Raw genomic sequence first — 21227 nt, forward strand, 5'->3', positions numbered from 1 at the left:
GAAAAAGCTGAAAATGTGACCATTAAAGTCCTATTTGGCCTATTTTTCATACATGATCTTTCCAACACTGAACCACAAAGTAACTGCACAATATGAATCAGGCATATCCATAATGTGACGCCTGATAACCTCCTGCAAGTGCTGGTTAAGCTTTGTAATGCATCCATGAGGCGCTCTCTGTTTCATTTGATCTTCATTCACTGTTTGGATTGACTGCTGAATGCTCTGGAAACTGTCTGCTGCACATCACTCTACTCATGATGCTACCAACAGCTCACTGGTCACTATTCTCCAAATTCCAGCAAAGTAAAATTGGAAATTATATAAGTGATCATCAGAGGTACCAGTTAACCTTGAATTCATCCCAATCCTTCTGGTTTTCCTTTAGTAGGTGTAAATCATTAGAGTGACATTTACTATGAAGAAATGCATGTCTGAATTGTGTTTCGGTGAACAAAACAGGCAAAGATTTGAGGTCAAAACCTGCAAAGCAATGCAGTTTATGCAAAAGAGTATTATTTCCGTCATAACTTTTGAAAGATGTTGGAACCATACCTTTCCAGCCATAAACTGCCCAAAGCCGGGTGGAAATGTCAGTGTTGAAATCAGTAAAGTGACCAGTGCTGGATACAGCAGTCGCCTGAAAGAGTAAGAGGTAAAAAGGAAAAAGAAAATAAATAAATTCTTTTCATATTTGCACTTAATCACTTTGAAGAGTAAATAAGTCACAATGATATGGTTCATTGTAAGAGTAAGTTCAATAAGCAGCCATGGTGAAAAAAGCAACCCTTTAGGTCATCATCATCATCACAGCAGTTACCGTAGTTACCACACAAATTTAAAATGTTCAATGATTATCAAGAAATGTATGTTTAGCTGTTACTGATGGCTTTAAATGAACAGCCCAGAATGTGTCGAAGTGAATAAACAGGTAATACAATTTGTGTTTGTTCATGCCTTCACAATTTTCACTGAAATACAAAAAGTTTGAAAAAAGCTGTATGTAAAAACCTTATGATACTTTATTATTGTATCATAATAAAGTACCATAAAAGAGGTTTTCAGGGGTGTGATCTTGAAATGCCACTTTAAAACTGTTTTACAAAATGTTTTCCAGTTGCCATACTTCATGTAATGGAAAGTGCAACTTGTTGTTACTGTTTGAGTCCTACATGCTGTTTCTATGATTTGTTAATAGTACAAAAGCAACTGAGTTTCCTGATGGGTTGAAGGAGTTGATTTCTCATCAGGCTTGGCTTAAAAGATGCTTAATCAAAGAAAACATTTGGAACTCTTTGGGTTGATTTTACCATTTCTTCTTTTTTGAACTTCTCAAAATACAGAAAACTGATTATACATGTGCTTGTGAGCACAATGCCCACAAACACATCCTATTGTGTGACTCATATGAAACGATGCAGAAAAATTGAAGCTGGGAGCAGGGTGCACGTTTCTCCTGAGACATAATCCGTCACATACTTCACATGTACTCACTTCTTCATGAGGAATTTGTTGATGGTCTTTTGTTTCCTGATGAACTGGACAATCAGTCGGTTCAGGTAGACAAACAAAGCACCACCAAATCCACTGGCAATACTGCAGACAGAGAAACAGGGCAGTTAGTCCTGTTTTCCCTATGCGGTGTGATGAAGCACTCTGCATGATCAAAGTGAAACTAAATGGAATAAATTAGTTCAAGAGTAAACAAAGCAACGCATCAAGTCTTCTGCACCACCTCCATACGTTGCTCTCAGTGCATTTGGCCACAATAAAAACAATAGGAATGTAATGAGGCTCTAATGCACTGGAGGCGGGTGTCAGGAGTAAGTGCAAATGTGATTCAGTGAAGCCATAAAACAAGTACTGGTCAGGGAGGGAGATGATGTGGCGGAGCAGCATTAATGTAAATACAGAAAAGAACGAGAGAAGAATAATAGAACAAAGACGAAATGGATGAAGAAAATTGCTGGAATTAAAACCAAGAGACTAAAGCTAAGAGTGAGACAGACGGAGCGCGCTGTCAACTGAGGAAGTGTGGGGGAGTTGGAGAAAAGCCAAAGGAGAGGTTTATATAAGTACACATTTAAAAGCACTGTGGGAGACCTCTTTATGGAAGCCAGAAGAAGAGAAAGAAACAGGAAATAAGTGAGTGTGTGTGTATATAAGACTTGCTGCGTTATTAATTCCATCAAATACGTTTGAATAAATAATGACCAGGATGATGAGGTAGTCTTTAACACCCTGATGAGGCATAAAGAAAACGGCAGGTATGCTTTTGGTTTCCTTTTTTTCCTCAAAAATAAGCAATGATTTTTGTTGGTCTAATTCTAGTTTTGGCCAAAATTTGTGCTAGGCCTCATGAGGAGCTGATCGAGGAGGTGTTAGGTAATGGTGGAGTTGATGGTAAATGGAGTTAATGGTGGTAAAGCTCTCCCTAATCTGTGTTATTACTTATTTTTATTGAAACAAAATTCCACAGAGATTCTTACAAAGAAGGCTCCGAGGAGAACATGCAACAAATATCTTACTGGATCAGAGGAAGAGAAAAAGCTGAGGAAGAGCTCATAAGATGCTACGTTCACCTCAACCTTTTAAGAACTTCTCAGACTTGCATTTCACTAAATGAGGTCATTGTACACACAAACTACCCATCACTACATTCAGTTCATTCTCTCTTGGAAACCTCAAAGCTTCTCAAAAAACAAACAGTCTGTTGGGAAAATGCTCTCCTCTATTAAGTTCAAATAAGAGCTACATTAAAGCTCATCACTGGGTGCATCCATCTCCATATGTATGTTGTTCTGTGCAGTAATGAGGTCGAGTTTCACCAAGCGAGCTACTTCTGATGCCTGAAGGTGTAACAAACAGCAAGTGGGATAGGAAGCAACTCTTCAAAGACGTGCCCTGCAAGTCAAGATTCTGCCATTATAAATGGGTTCACCTGTCATGACTTAAGAAAACATGTGTTTTTGTTGATTTGCTACCTTCTGCACCTTTATGGTTTAAAAATGGATCTTTTGCTGTAAATGACTAGGTACAATTTGTGTTGAACAACTTTTTTTTTTTATCTAGATTGTCAAACTCCATTCTTCAAGGGATGGTATTCTGCAACTTTTACAGTTTTCTGCTTCATCACACCCCAATCAAACAATGATATGGTTCACAGGAAACAACTCTTTAGAACCTGAGTGATAATTCCACCATTTTCCTAATGTCAGGTTAGCAATTATGAGCGACCGAAAAAAAATCTTTTATTTATTTTTAACTACTATCCAAGTGCAGAAAAAGAGCAGCTACAGGCAATGGCATTTGTGTTTTTTGTTCTTCCAGAATGTGTGATGCTGTCGGTCTGCTTTGCCCTTAAGTCTATCAGTAATCACTGATTGCAAGTTGTAGACAACCTAGAGCAGGAGACTGCAACCTTTACAATCAAAAGAGCCATTTTGCCCACAGACAAGCTAAAAAAACACATTTAGAGTTGCAAAGGTTATCTATTTTTGATAAATATCTACTAGATATTTTCGATTTCTAAGTTTTAACATAAAGAAAATCCTCAAACCTTTGCAGAAAGAGAATGGATACAGTTTCCTGTATGGGTTGTTGATATTCGTGGAAAATTATGAAAAAAATAAATTTTTTTAAAAATTATTTTGTTGAACAAATATTTCAGGTACTGTTGTGTAAGTTTTATGCAATTCTTTTTAAGAAATTGCAGTTATGAAAAAAACTGTAAAACTCCTAAAACCTACATTTGTTATGTATTTTTTTTTTTTTTGTTTTTTTTGTTTTTGTAACCCCTCCAGGGGGTCTTTTTGTGGGCTCTAGTGTCCCTTTTTATGAAGTAGGCTGACAGGAAAGGGGGAGGGAGAGGGGGGAAGACATGCGGTAAATGTCGCCGGGTCCGGGAGTCGAACCCGCGACCGCCGCGTCGAGGACTTGAGGCCTCCAAATGTGGGTCGCGCTAACCCCTACGCCACCACGGCACGCCCATGTTATGTATTTTTAAATGTTATTAAGAGTCATTGTGGAAGATCCAGAGAGCCACAGGTTGATGACCTCTGACCTGGGGGAAAACTCACCCAATGACAGCAAAGGCAGGAAGCTCCTGAAGGTCAAAGGGAAAATCCAAACGGAAACGGGTTTTGAAAAGTGCCGTGATGGTCTCTGAATAAACAGAAACATCCAGAAAGTTAGAAAATAGGACAAACCACAACAAAACACACAAAATTGGTAATGTGAGGTCTAAATTGAAGGTTTTAATTGTAGGTGTTTCAGTTCTCTGTGCAGGTACAACTACAGTTCATGCTTTGTTGCTAATTACAAAAAGCAACCTTGCCCTGCAGACCAGAACTCCTGCCAGCACATAATAGACAGATGGCTAGAGAAAATTAGGTGTGGGAAATAAATGGTAGTAGCTAACAGATCACTGGGGACCTGCAGCTTGGTGAGTTGGCAGGGCAGCTCTGCAAACTAATTCTTTTTCCTGTACAGTGGTAATACATTTCAATCTGCCACCTGAGTTTCTTATATTCCGCTGAATTCAGATGTCATTACCACCAACAGGAAATGTTAACTTCTCAGAAAGCTAATGATGTATACCATAATACAAAGAGTGGATTCAGACAAAAGTATTGAGTCATACAGTTCAGGCTCTTCTTCCTGTTTGATAAGTTACTTATTACTCATTAGAGGATAATTATACAAGCTGAGAATATTATTCCAAATGGTGTTCAACAGCTTAAGATTGTAGCTGCCAGTATTTATGATGCTGGAGTGAAACTCCCATAGTTATTGATTTAAAATTCTGTAGCAATTTGAGAAAAAAGTTATTTTAGAAGTTTGAATGTTTAAAAGGGTACTAACCAGTGGTGCAAAAAAAGAAAAAAAAATCAAATGCAGTGTCATGTAAGACTGCATCTAAACCCTTTAAAAGTAGTCAGATATAATTACATACAATAAAAGATAAAAATATAGCAGCTTACAATATTTCCATGCGCTTGAAAATGTTTCATCATATTTCATGTTGCTGAAATATGATAGGTTTGTTGTAATTTGTTGTAGCTGGACCTGAAAGGACCTAAAAATTTGTTTCCAAACTAATAAATAATAGGTAAAATATACTTAGCATAAAATTTTAAAAATTCATATTCAGGTTAAACTTCTTCCAATCTTTTATATTCACACTAATTTTTAATAGTCGGACAAACATTCTTTTAACTATTTAACATTTTTGAAGTTTAGCAGATGGTGTTTTGCTCTGATTAGTGAAGATGTGCGATACAATAGGTACAGCACTAAACTGCTGAGCTGTTTAGGTGGTTTTCTAACAGCCTGATATAATCTGAGCACAATGACGTTACCTTCGTCTCTGTTCCAGACAGCCAGCACTCTGAAGATGAAGGCACTGAAGGTAGCTGCAAAGAACCCTCTCCAGTAGTTCCGCACAGCAAAGAATGTGGATGTTACTTCAATACTGAACAACACACCTGCAACAAAAGGCAGAACAGTAAATTGTGACATATTTTTCCTACAGACATATCTTAGAACATTGTGGGATTAGAAGAGAGCTGTTTAAATGTGTGATGGTTAAACAACGCAATATGGTGAGTGATGTGAAAACTGCTTCTTTGAGCAAGTCCCCCCAGATCTCGTATGTTGGACAAGGTAGCTCAATGTTTTCTGAAGAATATTAGATCAAAGACTTGGGTAAAATATTTCACAGTGATTTTAACTGATACAAAAGTTGGTTCAAAATAAACTTTTAAATTAAGTATATCTTGTAACAGCCGTGAAAAACTGATCTGCTACTGAAATACATTTCATCACAGCTATTTTAATTCCTTTAATGTAATTGGAATGATGGTCACTACTTCTCATCATCGTCTTCCCTTTTTCTTATTAGTTGTGCTTTGATCATTTCAGGTTATGGTATCGTGCTTAACCTTTATATTTATGCACCATGGCCAACAGTTGTTTTTTAAAATGACTTTAGAATTGGACTAATTCAATCAAACTTACAGTAAGCAAAACAATTAATTTGTCCTGCAAACTCACCTCCTATGGGGGCAGCAAAGCAGCAGCCCACTCCCACCGCACAGGCTGCCGCCAGCATCTCGATGTTCCTCGACTCATTCTGAAACACAGGTACAGAATAATAAATTTATTTAAAAAAAAAAAAAACTAATGAAATGGGAGATGAGATGTAAATTTAGACAATCGACTTCAAGCAAAGTTAGTATTTACAAGCATTTAAGGATTATTTTTCATTTCATTTTAGCAAGTCACTGAATTTGCTGACAGGTTACCATTACAGTCAATTACAAACCAATTACATGTCTGCAGAAGGTACCAGAAACAGGAGCGCTAAATTGAATCAATAAAAAAAAAAAAAAATCTTGAAAAGACTGGCAAAACCATAATGGGACCAACAAGACAAAATACCTCATATAATATCAGACGCATGTAGTTCAGTACTTTTCTTACTGAGAATGACTCAATTCCTTTCTTTGGGTACGGAGTTTCAGTGCAAAACATAATAAACCAGATGAGTGAAGAGCAAAAAAACAAAGATTGTTCCACCTTTCTGCAGGAGAAAGTGGATCAAGGTGCATTCTGAGAAATTGAGTTTTTTTTTTTTTCTTTGACCATTTAAATTTACCTACCTTGGTCCCCAGGAGACTGTAGTCCTTCAAGCAGCATTGTAATGTGAAAGGCAGGTTAGAGGCACTTGTATTTCTCTCATTGTTCTGAGGCTTAGCCTGCTTTCGCATGTGGTGCTACTTCTGACATACACACACTCGCGCATTGTTAATATCTTACATCAGAAAGCAACTAAAGCTTACTCTGACATAAATATTGATGGATTAAAATATTTTAGCTGAGAGAGAAACTCAACTAAAGTGGATGCTGACAAAATAAAACTTCCTTCTTTTTATTTTACTCAATATTAGACAAGTGTATGGACTGATTTGTGCCAAACAAGACCAACATTTCTTATGGTGTCCAACAAGTGACTTTTGGTCCCAGCAGTATTGGATAAAACTTGTAACACTTTTATCATTGGATACTTATTTAAAGACTGTCCAACGTTCTCACAGTGGTAGCCATTTTGATAGGACAAAGGAAGGGAAGCATGCTGGGAAATGTGAAGCTGATTTACCTTAATCCCTACTAGACCCGACTCCTTCTTGTAGCAGGAGAGCAAGAGACAGCATTAAACAGGCAGAGAACAAATGATTAAACTGTGTAAATCAGCACAGCCATTTGAATGTTTTAGCATCTATAGTCCATCACCTCACATTCACAGATCTGAATAAAAACATGTTATGCAATTAGGTCCAACTAGCCCTCTACAAATAATGACGTTTTCCACATGCATATAAGCCTCTCATCCCATTTTTGCGCTGTAAAGTACAGCACTCTGGAAAGAAAAGCTGCTTTTTCACAGCCCACAGGTTACATTAGCATACTGTACTTAAAACTGTGGAGAGGGCCGGATCCAGCAGCAGTGGCACACTTCACTCATGCATCACTCTTTCTATTAAAATGATATAAAGGGCAACACATGGCTCTCAGGGGATAAGGAACCACTAAGAACATTAGATGGAAACAATGTAATGGTAATAAAAAATGATGCATGTGAAGATGGACAAATAAAAAGAGGAAAATGGTAGAATGAAAGATTTTAAATGAGGACAGAAATGTGATAAGTGGTGTAAGATATATGTCAAATTAGAGATGCCCATTTGATCCATTCTTGCATTTATTTAGATTTGGGTATGGTGTGTAGCTTTTTGGGATTTTTTTAGCCTACTTTATTTTGTCAGAGGTTCTGCTCAAGTGAATCTTGACTCTACAGGTCTGGCAAAAATCAAGCCTGGGTATGGTTTGTGAAATTCAACTCCACTTTCTAAAATGCATTTCATCATAGTTCATTTATGATTTATCATAGGAAGGTAGTTACTTTTCCACATAGGTTAGGTTTTGATAACATTTTCCTTGTTGGGAAATAAAGTCATCATTTAAAAGCTACATTTTGTATTGATTCTGTATAAATTTCTCTAATTTTGATCTTAACATTTGAGTGTGACAAAAAGCAAAAACAAAAGTAATATGTCAGAGGGCAGATAGTTATGTTTAAAAATTATGTGATCAAGATTCAAAATGTCTTCATTATGACAACTTGATATTAACCAAGAAATCATGATCTGACATAAATTTGTTATAAAAGTACTACTGAATAAACTTTGGCTTTAATAACATAAAGCAACATAATTTTTTAACTTTAATCAGTAATACTTTTATAACAAAGTTATGTCAGATCATGATTTCTTGGTTAATGACAAGTTGTCATAACAAAGACATTTTGAATAATGTCAACTTTGTATTAAAAGTGTCATGATTTACCAAATGACACTTTATGACAACAGTCATAAATATTCATGAAGACTTTCTCATGTCCATGACAGGTGTTATGTCATGTTCATGATGGTGTCATGGCAGTTTTATTCACAACCTGTCAAATAAAGTGTTACAGATCATCCGATACGATGAGCTCTGACCTGCAACTCTGTTCCTTCTAAAGACAAGTTTCTCCGCAACATGATACTTCCGCCACCATGTTTCACTGATGTGATGCTGAGTTCAGGGTGATGGAGTGTTTTCCCTCCACAAATAACTTTTTGCATGAAGGCTAAAGCATTTAATTTTTGTCCCACCTGAACAGAACACCTTCTTAAAGAGTTTTTTCTTGAAACTATAGTCCAAATGTGGTGCCTAATTTCTGGGGAGTGTTTAACTTTCTGGATGACATCTCCATGGTAATGACCTCACCTTCCCCCAAGTCCTTTGATATGGAGACTGAATGAAGTAGATACTTTAGGAGCTCTGTCCAACACCCAACAATATCCTCAGTGCTGGTCCTTTCTAAGTTGCTGGACAGTTTCCCATAGCTTCTCAGAATTCGTCAAACCCCTGGGTTGTTGGATATCAAACTAAGGAGGGCTAAAAATTAATCCACTCTGAATTTTTAAGCATTTCATTTGTAAATATTTTTAAAAACCTGTGTATATTTTATCCTTCTACTTCACAAATATGCACTAATTAGTGGTTTTCATTTGTAAACCTTAACAAAATAGAAAGGAACAAATGAGATAAAATGTGAAACAAGTTTGAGTAGTTCGAGTGGTATGGATAACATTGCAAGAAGCTAGAGTAACAGCAAAGTAAACATCCTAATATTGCTAGTGCCACCTGTGAAACAGACTGAAATTAACTGAGCAGAAATAGGGAATAGTGAATCCTTCTGAGTCATACCAAAATCTGTGAAACTCACCTCATAGATTCCTCCAAACAGAGACATAAACTTGCTGAGCAGAGCAGCACACAAACTGGCAATGTGCACAAAGGGACCCTGACAGGAGGAAACATAGAAGTCATGAGACAGACGCAATCACTTCAGGTTAAGAACCACTTTACTCCCCCTACCTATTTACTCTAAGTCACATGTAACAGCATGCAGGGGCTCTATGAAAACAAAATCAAAGCATAACTGATGGGATTAAAAGAGAATTAGAAGGGGGTGCAAGATAAAGATGAGGAAGAGGTCCGTGCTAAATCAAAACTACAGATGCTGCTGCAGTGGTGCGTAAGCAAAAGACCCTCAGGGGTTTCTGTGTACATGTGTGTTTTAGCATTTCTCACCTTGTAAGGCCCATTTTTCCAACAAATACTACATTGTGAGGACCCATTACTTATTATGGGGCCTCATAAGAAGAAGTGCTGTTGCTGGGTTACAGACAAGGTTTAGGACTAAGGTGAAAATTGATTTCAGGTTTAGGGTGATTCATATAAATGAATGGAAGTCAATGCACATTCCTGATGAAGATAGAAAGATTTAATATTTGTGTTTACGTGTGGGAATAAAGATTTCTGATGAGGCTTTTTTTAACAGTGTAGATGTGAATTCCTGAAATCCCTGCTTAAAACACTTTTTGAAAAACAATAGACTACATTAAAATCTGCTCAGTTAATATAAACACATCTTCCAAGAAAATAAATAATTTCTTCTCATCAGATTAAAAGACACTCCATGTACGCTGCAAAGAGTTTATTTCCTCCCAGTTCTTTGCTCCAGATTTCACTTACTGCACTACACCTAAACTCCGACTAATGTGATTAGAGAAATTTGAAAATTGTTCAAGAATTCTTGAAAAATCTCAGCTTATAAGTTCCAAGTAAAATTCTAGATGATTGTCCACCTCAAACACTTAGTCATACTGCATTTTCTCTTCATCAGTGATTGTGTTAAAAATAACATATAGTCAGAACATTTGAGGCAATTAAATGCAAATCCATAACTGCACATATGAATAATTCTGAATAACTATGCAGCTGTACATTCCTCAACATGAGTAAGAGCGGCCTTTAAACCTACAAGTCGTGTACTGTAACAAGTGAGTCAGTGATTCACAAAGTTGCCAGCTTGTGCAGTGTGGGTCAGTGTGTGTTGTCCCTACATCATTCATTGGCCTGGTTGTGTTCGGATCACAAACTGATGCAGGCATTATGGCAAGGTGGGGGATGAATATTGGTACTGCTGCGTCTGCAGGCGTGTGTGTGTGCGTTACCTCCTTTCCCAGAGGCATGCCACTGCCCAGGGCGCAGGTGAGCCCGATGACTTTGGCCACAAACGTTTTGAAAGTGAGGTACTCCTTCAGCACCACTCCTCGCAGGATGGTCTTCATCTCGGGAATGCCTGAACCTGCAGGACAGAAGGCAAGTGATAAGCAGCTGACAATTCAGTCAGAGTTCATTCATGACTTTAAATATTTATGACAGAACTGCAGAATATTAACACATATCTAACAAGTTTTCTTTATTTATCCAACCAATATGGCTAGGGTCGCTGGGAGTGGGTTGTTGGGGTGACTGGGACCCATCATTAGTTTGTGGTTTTCATACTACAAACCCAAACCTGACCCATACAAATGAATGCATGGGCTTCAGTCTGGCAATGATGCTGTCTGAACAGCATCATCAGTCAAAGTCCAGACCAAAGTCTGAGACGAGACCTGAAACTGTTCAGACACGCTTCATTCAATACGACTGAGCTTGAGAAAAGAATGGGTCTCTCTACCTCACCAGCTTTGATTTAAGAAACTTTAGACAACATATTTATACCTCTGGCTCCACTCTCCCATCCCTATATTCCTCTATAGAGGAATGGAGGAAAAAACTTACCAAATTTCTGCTGGATAAGCCTTCAGATTTTTAGGAGTACACCCATCATTTTAGTCTCTGTTAGTGACAGTCAAGTCTCCTCCTAACCCGCCAGTGTACTGACATATTGTGCTGCAAATTTTCCAATTAACCACTGAAGCCCTTTCATTCAATATCAGAAAAACATTAAAATATGCTAGTAAATAAATAATTCAATTCCGTTTTAATTAAACATAGCATTTCTTTAGTGCATGCTTGATCATTTGCTGCAAAGGACGCACTAGCAACTACCAAAACATACTTCTAACAACAAGGACGGGGCAGCATTATGCTGAGGGACAGCATCATTGCCAGTGGCACTGCTGGACTGTTCAGAGCTGAGGAAACAATGACACAGGGCTACTTCCAAATTCATGGATGTTTCAAAAGGCGCATATCTAATACAGCTATTAATTCTAGCCTGAAAAGTTGAAGACTCATCATGGGATCTGCCATTTCTAATAAGAGTGTCAAATATCCAGTGTTAGATTTGAAAATAATATTCCAGATGTATATACTCAAAATTAACATTAAGGACTGTGAAATTATTTTGTTTTCTTCTGTAATGTGTGTTTTTGTGAGAGATGTCTGCAGAAAGCTGATAAACATGAGAAAATTGGAAGCAGATGCTAGCCACTCTGGAGACAAAATTAAGGCCTGGCCTGATAAGGAAAACACCCAAAAGCTAAGGGTCAAAGTTTGTGACTCAGGGACATGGGAACTGCCTTGAGACCTCACATGCACTAAGACAGGAGATTTCACTGTATAGAAAAGATTTATGAGTGTGCTGGCAGCTGAGTTTTGTGCTTCTCCCACCCCTTTAGACCAGCTGCTGGCCAATGTAATTAAGGGCATCATGATGCAAATAAAGGAGGAGAAGCAAGAGAGGTTTTTCAGAGCGAGTTTGGAGACTGTAAAAATCAGACTCTCCTCACGAGTAAAATTCAATTCATTTGTCTTTCTTAATCTTTTTGTCTGTTTCAAAGTGTCTTAAGGTAAGAACCTGACATCCAGGCAGAAGCTGGTTAATGGCAACATAATGCTCAATGATCCAACTTCCTAAGGGACATCTATTCAAATGTTAGTGGAGGTGTTTTCCTCGTTTACTCTCTCTGTAAATGAGAGAAAACTAACAATACATTCCAGCTACTACACAAGTTCTTGGTTTAAAAAAAGTTGAGTTATTGGGTCATTATTTATTACATGTCCTAAAACAATTGTATATTCAACATGACTGGAAATGTATCAAATCTTAAAACTGATTGACTCGTTAAGTTTTGGTCAAATATAAATTTAAAAAGAAGAAAACCTACACCTTCACATAGTGGTAAATAAATGCATTGTGTGTTTGTGTTTTTGTTTTGAAAGGCCTGAACCGCCATCCTGTCCTGTCCGTCTGTGTGTGTGTGTCATACCAACAGCCTGGGGAGCGAGGATCTGAGTGAAGCCGGCAGAGAAAGTTATGAGAACCACAGGGTAGGTGACCCAGGCCAGGTACTGCAGGAACACGTTACTGTCCAGACCACCATACATCCACTTCTGTGCTGTGGAAACACACATAGGTAGAGCCAACAGGTGTATATAAACAACAAAATTAGAGCAGCAGCACAGACACAGGAGGGAAGTTGTGTATTCGTGCAGGGTTAGACTGTGTGGGAGAAACAGGCCTCTTGGACCATTTAAAAACAAGCGGGTTGAATCCAGTTCAACACCAACTGGAGCAGATCTCTGTTAGTTTATTTTACCTTTATTTCATTTAGAAGTTTGTTTTAATTAGACAATATCCTGTTAAATTTCAAGCCAGGTCTACAATCTTACCTACATTTCTAGTGTTTATCCACATAAATCTCCCATTATCCATCCTGACTAATCTAATATTTCTGCTCACTCACCTTTGACTTCTCCTAATTTATTTATTATTTTTTTATGAACTTATTCTACGATGCAGTATCCCAACAAGATATGTCCAATCACATTTATCAGCACATTCTTATCCTAGTATCAACATCCATTGGGTTTTGAAAAGGTTCCAGGGTAACTACAATATTCTACAAACTCATCTTTTTATTTCACATCACGTAACCATGATGGATATGAGTTTTGATCCAGGTGAGAGATTGCCTTATTCAAAGTGATCCAGACACTAATTTCCATCAACCTTAAGCCTGATGGAGTAACCTGTTACTTACTCAGCAATAAAGCGAGAGGCTTGCAACATATTCCAAAGTGAAGATGACTTGTGCTGGCAGGCCTGAAATTGCTCTCTATTAGGCAAAAAGTAAAATCTAACTCTTTCAAATTGGTTGTCAAGCCTCAACATATTGATCACAGACATTGAAGTTTAACAAGAACTTTAAACATGACAAGTAGAGCATTTTGTTGATAAAAGCCTCCTCTGCTGCCTCACCTTGTAGGCAGATAGCGATGCAGAAGTCTACCACCCAGCTGACGAGGGCCATCACCAGTCCAAGAAGGATCAGGAAGATCCAGTCCTCTCCGACTCGTGAGATCAGGAATTTTTGGCAGCGAACTGTGCAAACTGCAGGAAGAGAACAGAACATGTTAGTTGAGGGGCATTACCCAGATCAGAGTCGTGTTTCAGTCCAGGAATTAGTTGATATTGAAAAGCGCATTCCCAAAAACTAAGACATAAACAGTCCCTGCATTCTGATTGTTGAAAACAGCTGTGTACTGAACTGATGAAGAATTAATTTGTACACATCAGGCAGACATTACCTGACCCCCCGGCTGGTCATGTATATTTCCTCCCTGGATAGCAGCGTTAAGCCTTCAATACTTTCCCTGGTGCAGAAAAGCCTCCTCACAGCATCATGCTGCCACATTTCACTGCAGGAATTGTTTAATGCATCTTTTGTGAAGTGTTAGTTTTCCACCATATAAAGTTCAGAATGTGCTTGTGGCCTGACAAAATGTAAAAAAGTTCAAGGAGTGAGTACATTCTTGCCAGGCTTTATGGTTTAAGACACAGTTAAATATGCTGCACCCAACTAACTCAGCTCTGGTACACTGTTTAACAGAAATACTAATCATGACTAATTGCTGGAGCTGAACATTAGCTTGATTGTGAAATAGAGCAGTCTTATTAGAATGTGCTCACACAGTAGGGTTTATATATTTCTCCACAGCAGAAAAAAACGTGACATTTAGAAAAATGTTGCCGTATCTTTTAGCAGATTTTCACTTATCTAAAAAAAAAAAAAAAAACCTTCATACTCCCCTCAGTAGAAGAAGATGGCAAAATCAATAGTCTGAGTGCAGCAGTATTCATAATTTATTACAGCTATCGCTCCTTCTTTTTCTCTCTGAGCCAAAGAACTCTGCTTAAATGCCACTGCTCTGCAACCATTTGCTCTGTGATCAGGAATGGAAAATTTAAATGCTTTTGTGTCAGTGCTTTTCAATCAGATAAGATAAAAAGTCCATTTGAATCAAACAAACTGGACTTTTACAGTCTTGTTACTTTCCTATAATAACATTCATGGTGCATTCATTCAGTCAAATACAAAGGAAGCAGCAGAACTGCACACCATAAGAAAAAATAAACCAAATAATGATGTTCTTGGTGAATATTGAACGTCATACTGATCTGCACCTGGACATATTTGATATTTTTAATGGACCATTTTGAACTTGGATAACCAAACTAAGAATTGTGGCCATATTCTGTCAGAAAGCTGGACGTAGTTCCAGTGCAGATTGAACTCCGCCAGAGCTCTTCTTTGTCCCTATTCCTGTTTGTGGCGGTCCGAACTCGCTGAAGGATATGGGACTGAAGCACCTTAGGATGTCCCGTTGTGATATGAATCAATGATTTTTAAGGAACGTTTTCTATTTTTCTGAATGTAAATCAGAAGTTAATTTTAAAAAATGCATAAAAAACATTTGAAGGTCCTGTCCATGCATTCATTCTGATTGTAGAGAAAGGGAAAATACAGCCGTTGAAGGGGTGGATGAGGTGAGGAGAAAATACTGCAGGGATTGGAAAGAAAACCACATGCACATATTCTCCAATTAACACCTTGAGCTGTGAACTGAGGCTAAAGCTGTGAGAAACGCTTCCACTATCGCACATATTTTGTTAGAAATATTTAGTATATGTTATCTTATGTTTGCTGTGTTCTTATGTTCACTGTCTTTGATGTGTGAAGTTGTTGGGCTGTTCTCCCATTGTTCTGTGAGTTTTCAGTTCCTGCCTTACAGCAGAAGGAACTAACAGGAACTGAACTCAACCATCAGTCCATAGGTGCGGCGTGCCTGCACTCAAGATAACAGAAGAAATAACTGAAGAAACAGTAACACTATGTAATTGACTTTAAATAAAATAATGTATGTAATGAGACAGACTAAGGAAATAAAAAGGGAAGGTACGCTGTCTTTTACGCTGTCTTTCCTTTCTCTGCACTCCTTCCTTCTATTCCTTTTTTAGTCTGACATGCGCATTTATCTGAGCATTTCAGATAAAGTTGTGGGGGGCAGATTTAATGCGGCATGCAAACACCTGCACACCTAGAATAGGTCTTTGCCACAACAGCAGACTGTTTGCATGACCTTTAGGCAGAACAAAACCATTTTGGAAACTAACACAGGTCCCATTCTGCTGTGATTTTACTGTGAAAATGAGGAGAATAGAAAAGCAGAGTGAACACACACCTCTGAAGACCAACACTACCGAAACAGATTCCTCATTATTGCTTCCACTGAAAACCTAATTATTCAAATCACCCCTTCATGTATTATGTAAGGTGACAGCCTTCTAAGGGCCTAAAAGGCTGACCATTAATACACCAATTTTGTTCAGTCATGGCAATGAGGCATGCTCCCTCTTTGTGTCTATGTAGCTCCACATTCATTATGGAGCTTCATGCATGAGGCAGAGATTCAATTAGAAACGGCTCGCTGTGTTTAAAACCACCTGCTTAATTAGATCAGGAGGAGCACAGATAGACAAACGCCAACGTTCGGATCATTTGAGTTTTAAATGCCAATGCTGACTGATACAGGATGGATTCAACTGAAGCTGATGATTGGCGCCAATCGGTGTACACACACGCACACACACAAGTTAAAGGTTTTTCATAAGTTGTCAAATTATTTTCAGGATTTTTATAGACACTGTCCTATGTGATTTTCATCAGATTTTAAATTAACCAAGTGCAAGTAAAAAAGAAGCAGTTCAAAATAAAAGAGCTCAAAACTAAAAGAAGTTTGGATTGGGATTAAGAAATTTATTATTCTTCTGGTCTTGAATTAAACAATACCTTAATTAGTTCGTCAGCATGCTATCAAGTTCTCTAGCAACATGCCAACTATCAGTTCCTTTGATCAAAGTGTGCTGAAACAGGAAAACATCTAAAACTTGCAGGACAGAACATGAAGACAGACTTTGGACCCCACTGTTTAAGGGCTGGACATACTGTACCTCCAAGGTTACATCAGCCTCTTAGTGCTCATGGATAAACATGCACTTCTATTCAGACCATTTTTGAGCAAGTCTGTTTCACTCAAAAATAAATTGTTTTTTACTGCAGCCTTATCGGGGGAAGATAATGTGATGTTTATAAAATGTCCACAAACAGAAGAAGAAAGCCAAAGATCTCATCAGAATGTATCTTTTTTTTTTTTTTTTTATTTAATATTTTTATTAGAAGGGAAAGAGACATTACAGGCAAAATCTTTACTCTTAAAGTATGCCGTGATATACATCTTCTTTATGGCATCGATAGAAACGAACAGGTTACAGAAATAGAAGAGGGTAGAAAGTACCTAACTGACAAAAGGCATACAATTTACCTCCTATGAGTATTTTTCTTTTTCATACGAGAACAAGAATGTATCATTTTTGTACGCTTGCTTAAAATTTTAAATAGTAGATCTCTTCTGCATGTATTTTTTTTTTCTTACTCTGCTCATGATCTTACCAGCCATTTCTGTCGCATTTTGTTACACTTGGTTTTATGAAGGGGTATATGAATAAAGGGGCTTAATACTACTCATTACTGCATCTCAGTTTCTTTTTACACTGAGCTGGAGCTCTGAATTTCCTGTAAGTCATTGATTAATTTTAACTGTCAGTCCCACATAAACACAAAATCAATACAATGGCCCTTACACCACCCTTAATGAATGAATTAGAGTCTTTTTTCCATCTTTCCATGAAGTCACTTTTCTTCTGTCTCCTCCAAGTCTATGAAAATGACAATAACAACCAACTTCACACTGACCCTTTGATTTCTGAGCCTGGAGCTTACGCTCCAGGGATGGTGATTTGCTAAAGATCAATAAATAGAAAGTAAAAAGGCACAAATCAACTATATGCAGTTGTCAATTTTATTGCACGTTTGCAGCCATGTTAATTTAAAATTTTCAAGTTATGATTTGAAGATGAATCACTGGACCAAACTCATTCTTGATGCTGCAAACAGAAAGTGAACGTAGAGGACTCTTCAGTCATGTAAAGTGCTACACAAATGCAAGCTATTTGCCATTTACTGTTATTGGAGATCATTGTCTTGTACAAGATACAACCTTGGAGAAGAGAAAACTGATTTACAAATAGATTCATCAAGGGCCATTGAGTCTGAGATGGAGCTCTTGAGTTTTTTGTAGTTTATTTGAGCGTGCAACAGATGGATTCACAGCTAATCTTGATAGAGTGCAGATAGGTGATGCTCCTACATGTTCTCCATTTATGGGTGATATTTTACACCAAGGACTAAATGACTCAATCATTTAGAAATTGTATTAAAACAGTATCTCAACAATTGGAAAACTGACATGTTTCCTTCCTGATGTCAGAAGGAAACTCCATGAAGTACTTGAGGTTTTAAACTATGCAAATCTGGGCAGATTTGTGTATGTCTAGCTTGAATAATTAAACAATTGCTAATCTCCCTCTTGTGAGTATGACACGTTCAGCGAGATCAAAATGAAGAAGTCGTTTCATTTCCTGCACTCCAGCCTAGTGAACCAAAACTCACAAGATGGATTGCAGACTCTCCCCAATTCTTGTTTTTATTCTCTCTCTTCTGCCCCTCTCTTTTCATCGTCATTCATTTCATCAATCTCCTCTCCAGACTTCTGAAATCAACTCCTCCACTCATCTCTTTACTTCCATTTCCTGTGTTAACTTTTCCACCTCTTTCCATTTCAAATCATGCTTTCATTACAGCTTTGCGTCCATTCATTTCTCCAGCTTTCTATTTCGCTATAGTTTGCCCTTTTCTTGCCCCGCCTTCTCATCAAAGACACACTCTCTATTGCAGACTCGGCACTTTTGTTCTGCAGCCCTCTGCAGACATTGAAGTGTGCTGATTTACACTTTCACAACCTACCGTACCAAGCCTCAGAGCAAAACAATGGCACACCCAGTATCTGCACTATCTTTCAAAAGTGACAGTAAAATGCATAGCCTATGTATTCACCATGTTCTCTTTGCTCATACATAAAAGAATAAAGTAGAAACACATTTGAATTTACAAACTGCACCACATATATGATGACCTAAACACAACTCATAAAAGGAGGGGAAAAGGAAAACAAACATATGCTGGACATTGCTCAAACCATAAACCCGAGAGGTCCACCCACCAGCAAGTCAACAGCCCAAAACTTACATCCAGGGCTATGATGCTGAATTAGAATGCCTCCAGTGTAAAAATTAAGTTTTTAAACTGGACCTCAATTAGGTCCAATTTAAAACCTAATTGTTAATCTGAACAAGATTTGAAAACTAATGTGCACAGATGTCCAAATTCAGTTTGACTGAGGTAAAGTCTTTTTTTTTTTTTTTAAAAGGATGAGCAAAAAATTTGCTTCAAGACCTGCAAAGCTGATTGAGACATACTCCAGAAAACCTTCCGCTGGTTTCCTCTAGAAAGTTGATTTAGCAAGGTACTGACTCAGATAGGCTGGAAACAAAGCCCCATCTGAGGTTTTAGACATCTTCCTCTTCATAAAAATGCACTACTTTGTGTTAATCTGACATTTAAATTCCAATAAAATACATTGAGGTTTGTGACTGTAGAGAAACAAAATGTAAAATAATAATAATAATAATAATATTAATGGAGAATGACCAATTTCAAAAAGGCTGCAGTGACGAGCTATTGACTCCTAGTTTACTGCATAGCCAGCCAGAAGTATTCAGTTCCCCAATCACATGCACACGTTTGCATGGCTATCTTTGAGGCGACTTCCCATTGACTTCCAATCATTTCTACAGCCTAAACCTTACCCTTATCCTAACCCTAACCCTATCCATTACATACCTAACGCTAACCAACACTTAATTCATGCCTTAGTCCTAAATCTAACCCCTGACCTAAAAACAGCATTTCCCCTTGTGGTGACCAGGCTTCGGTCCCCACAAGGAGCAGTGGGTCCCCACAATGTAGAATGTGTCAGGAAAATGGTCTCCACAAGGTATTACAAACAAACACACGCACACACACACACACACACACATCTATATGAAGACATTGTTTCCGACTACACATTAGGGCTGGAGGCGAGCGGTAATAAGGCCAGGCTGGTGGAGTTAGTCTTTACTGATACAGCAAAATAGCAATGTTAAGCACACTGGGGTATTTTCCTGTTGGTTGTTGATTAATAAGAAGCCAGAAGTTGTAAGTGTATAATGTTGTGTGTTTCACAGAGTTGTTTTGAAACTTTATTGCACTGAGACAATCACTGGAGTTTGAGTCTGCAGAGCTTTTTCTGATATAAATGGTGGGGGCATTAAGAGATCCCAAAGCACTGGAAACTGTTTGGAAGCATTACAGCAGTGCAGAAACACTTGATGACCATTTAGTACATATTATTGATGAAGTAGTACTGCAGCTGCAGTAATGGAGAGGTGAAATTGAGGATTTGATTTTAGTTGATGAAGGAAAGCTGGGGGTTATACATTTTGTTGTTTGTTTACCAGAGATAAAATCCTGGGCTGGGGCCTCCAGAACATACGGATACCCTGACCCTGGAGAGCAAACAAACCATATGAAATTGTTACACAACACACAGCTTGGATGTGTGCATTTTTTCTCTCTCCAGAACTCCATTTTTCATTTCATCACTTCAGGAAAAAAAGTTAAGTACATAAGATCATTACTTTGTGATGGATGTAGGCCCTGTTCACATGCAGCAGTTTAACAAATGTACAAGGTAACAGAAAGAGTGATGGGGCAATGTGGGGCGAACAGGGGCAAGAGATAATTATGTCATTGGTGTCCTTGTGATGCATAATTGTGAGGTTGAAAGAAAATGACACATATTCCCTTTTTATTAATAAAAACCTGTAAATGTGGCATGGTTTGGTATTCAAAGTCAATATTCTTGGAATCGTGCTTCACAGCAAATACACCAGTAAGTGCTTTGGTGGAAAATTGAATTAAATAGAAAGAATGTGAGAAGAAACGTTTAAGTCTTACCACATATTCCAAATTGGGAATGTGTTGGTCCATTATAAAACAAATGAACTAAATATTGATATTTTTTATTTAATGCAAGTTCTAGGTGTATGAATGATTTTGCAAGCAACTGGAGCACCTATACAAATACTGAAGTATTAAAAAAAATCATGCAATCCATGTTATTTTTGTGAATACCTGAGCAAATAAATTAATAAATGTGAAAGCTGTTTTGATCACCCTCTAGTGGCTGGCTGCGCTCCAGTCCTTCACAATATCAGATCATCACAACGCAGTTATTATTGATGCAAAATACACCAAACCTATTACTTGTAAATTAATGTATAAGCACTTAAAATAGGAACCTCAGACTATGTCTCCCTCTGGTATCACAAATATGAAAAAATAAATGAAAAGGGTAAAAAGTTTGCACCTTTCAGCCCAGTCTGGAAACAAATCAGTAAGGTATGGGGGGAAAGAGAGTTGTGGACAGGCTCTGGTCTCACTGAGGATTAGAGAGTAATAACTCAAAACATGGGGCTC

General features: G+C 37.8%; 1 protein-coding gene across 11 annotated transcripts in view; it reads right to left on the bottom strand.

Annotated features, from left to right (window-relative positions):
* Nucleotides 1-21227, bottom strand: part of LOC116737426 (chloride channel protein 2-like) — a 134896-nt gene that overhangs the window by 34458 nt on the left and 79211 nt on the right. For 3 of the 11 annotated variants that reach the window (XM_032590550.1, XM_032590546.1, XM_032590554.1), the window contains exons 3-14: nt 20204-20254; nt 13667-13798; nt 12675-12803; nt 10629-10762; nt 9335-9412; nt 7160-7186; nt 6663-6686; nt 6055-6133; nt 5361-5486; nt 4080-4164; nt 1495-1596; nt 556-640 (exon numbers count right to left, since the gene is read on the bottom strand). In XM_032590550.1, coding sequence (XP_032446441.1) covers nt 556-640; nt 1495-1596; nt 4080-4164; nt 5361-5486; nt 6055-6133; nt 6663-6686; nt 7160-7186; nt 9335-9412; nt 10629-10762; nt 12675-12803; nt 13667-13798; nt 20204-20254 — 1052 coding nt within the window. Of the gene's footprint in view, nt 1-555; nt 641-1494; nt 1597-4079; nt 4165-5360; nt 5487-6054; nt 6134-6662; nt 6687-7159; nt 7187-9334; nt 9413-10628; nt 10763-12674; nt 12804-13666; nt 13799-20203; nt 20255-21227 lie in introns of those variants that run through there. The other 8 variants (XM_032590552.1, XM_032590557.1, XM_032590547.1 and 5 more) reach the window with 7 other exon arrangements.

This window comes from Xiphophorus hellerii, chromosome 18 (genome assembly GCF_003331165.1).
Source record: "Xiphophorus hellerii strain 12219 chromosome 18, Xiphophorus_hellerii-4.1, whole genome shotgun sequence".
In the NCBI taxonomy this organism is placed as follows: domain Eukaryota; kingdom Metazoa; phylum Chordata; class Actinopteri; order Cyprinodontiformes; family Poeciliidae; genus Xiphophorus; species Xiphophorus hellerii.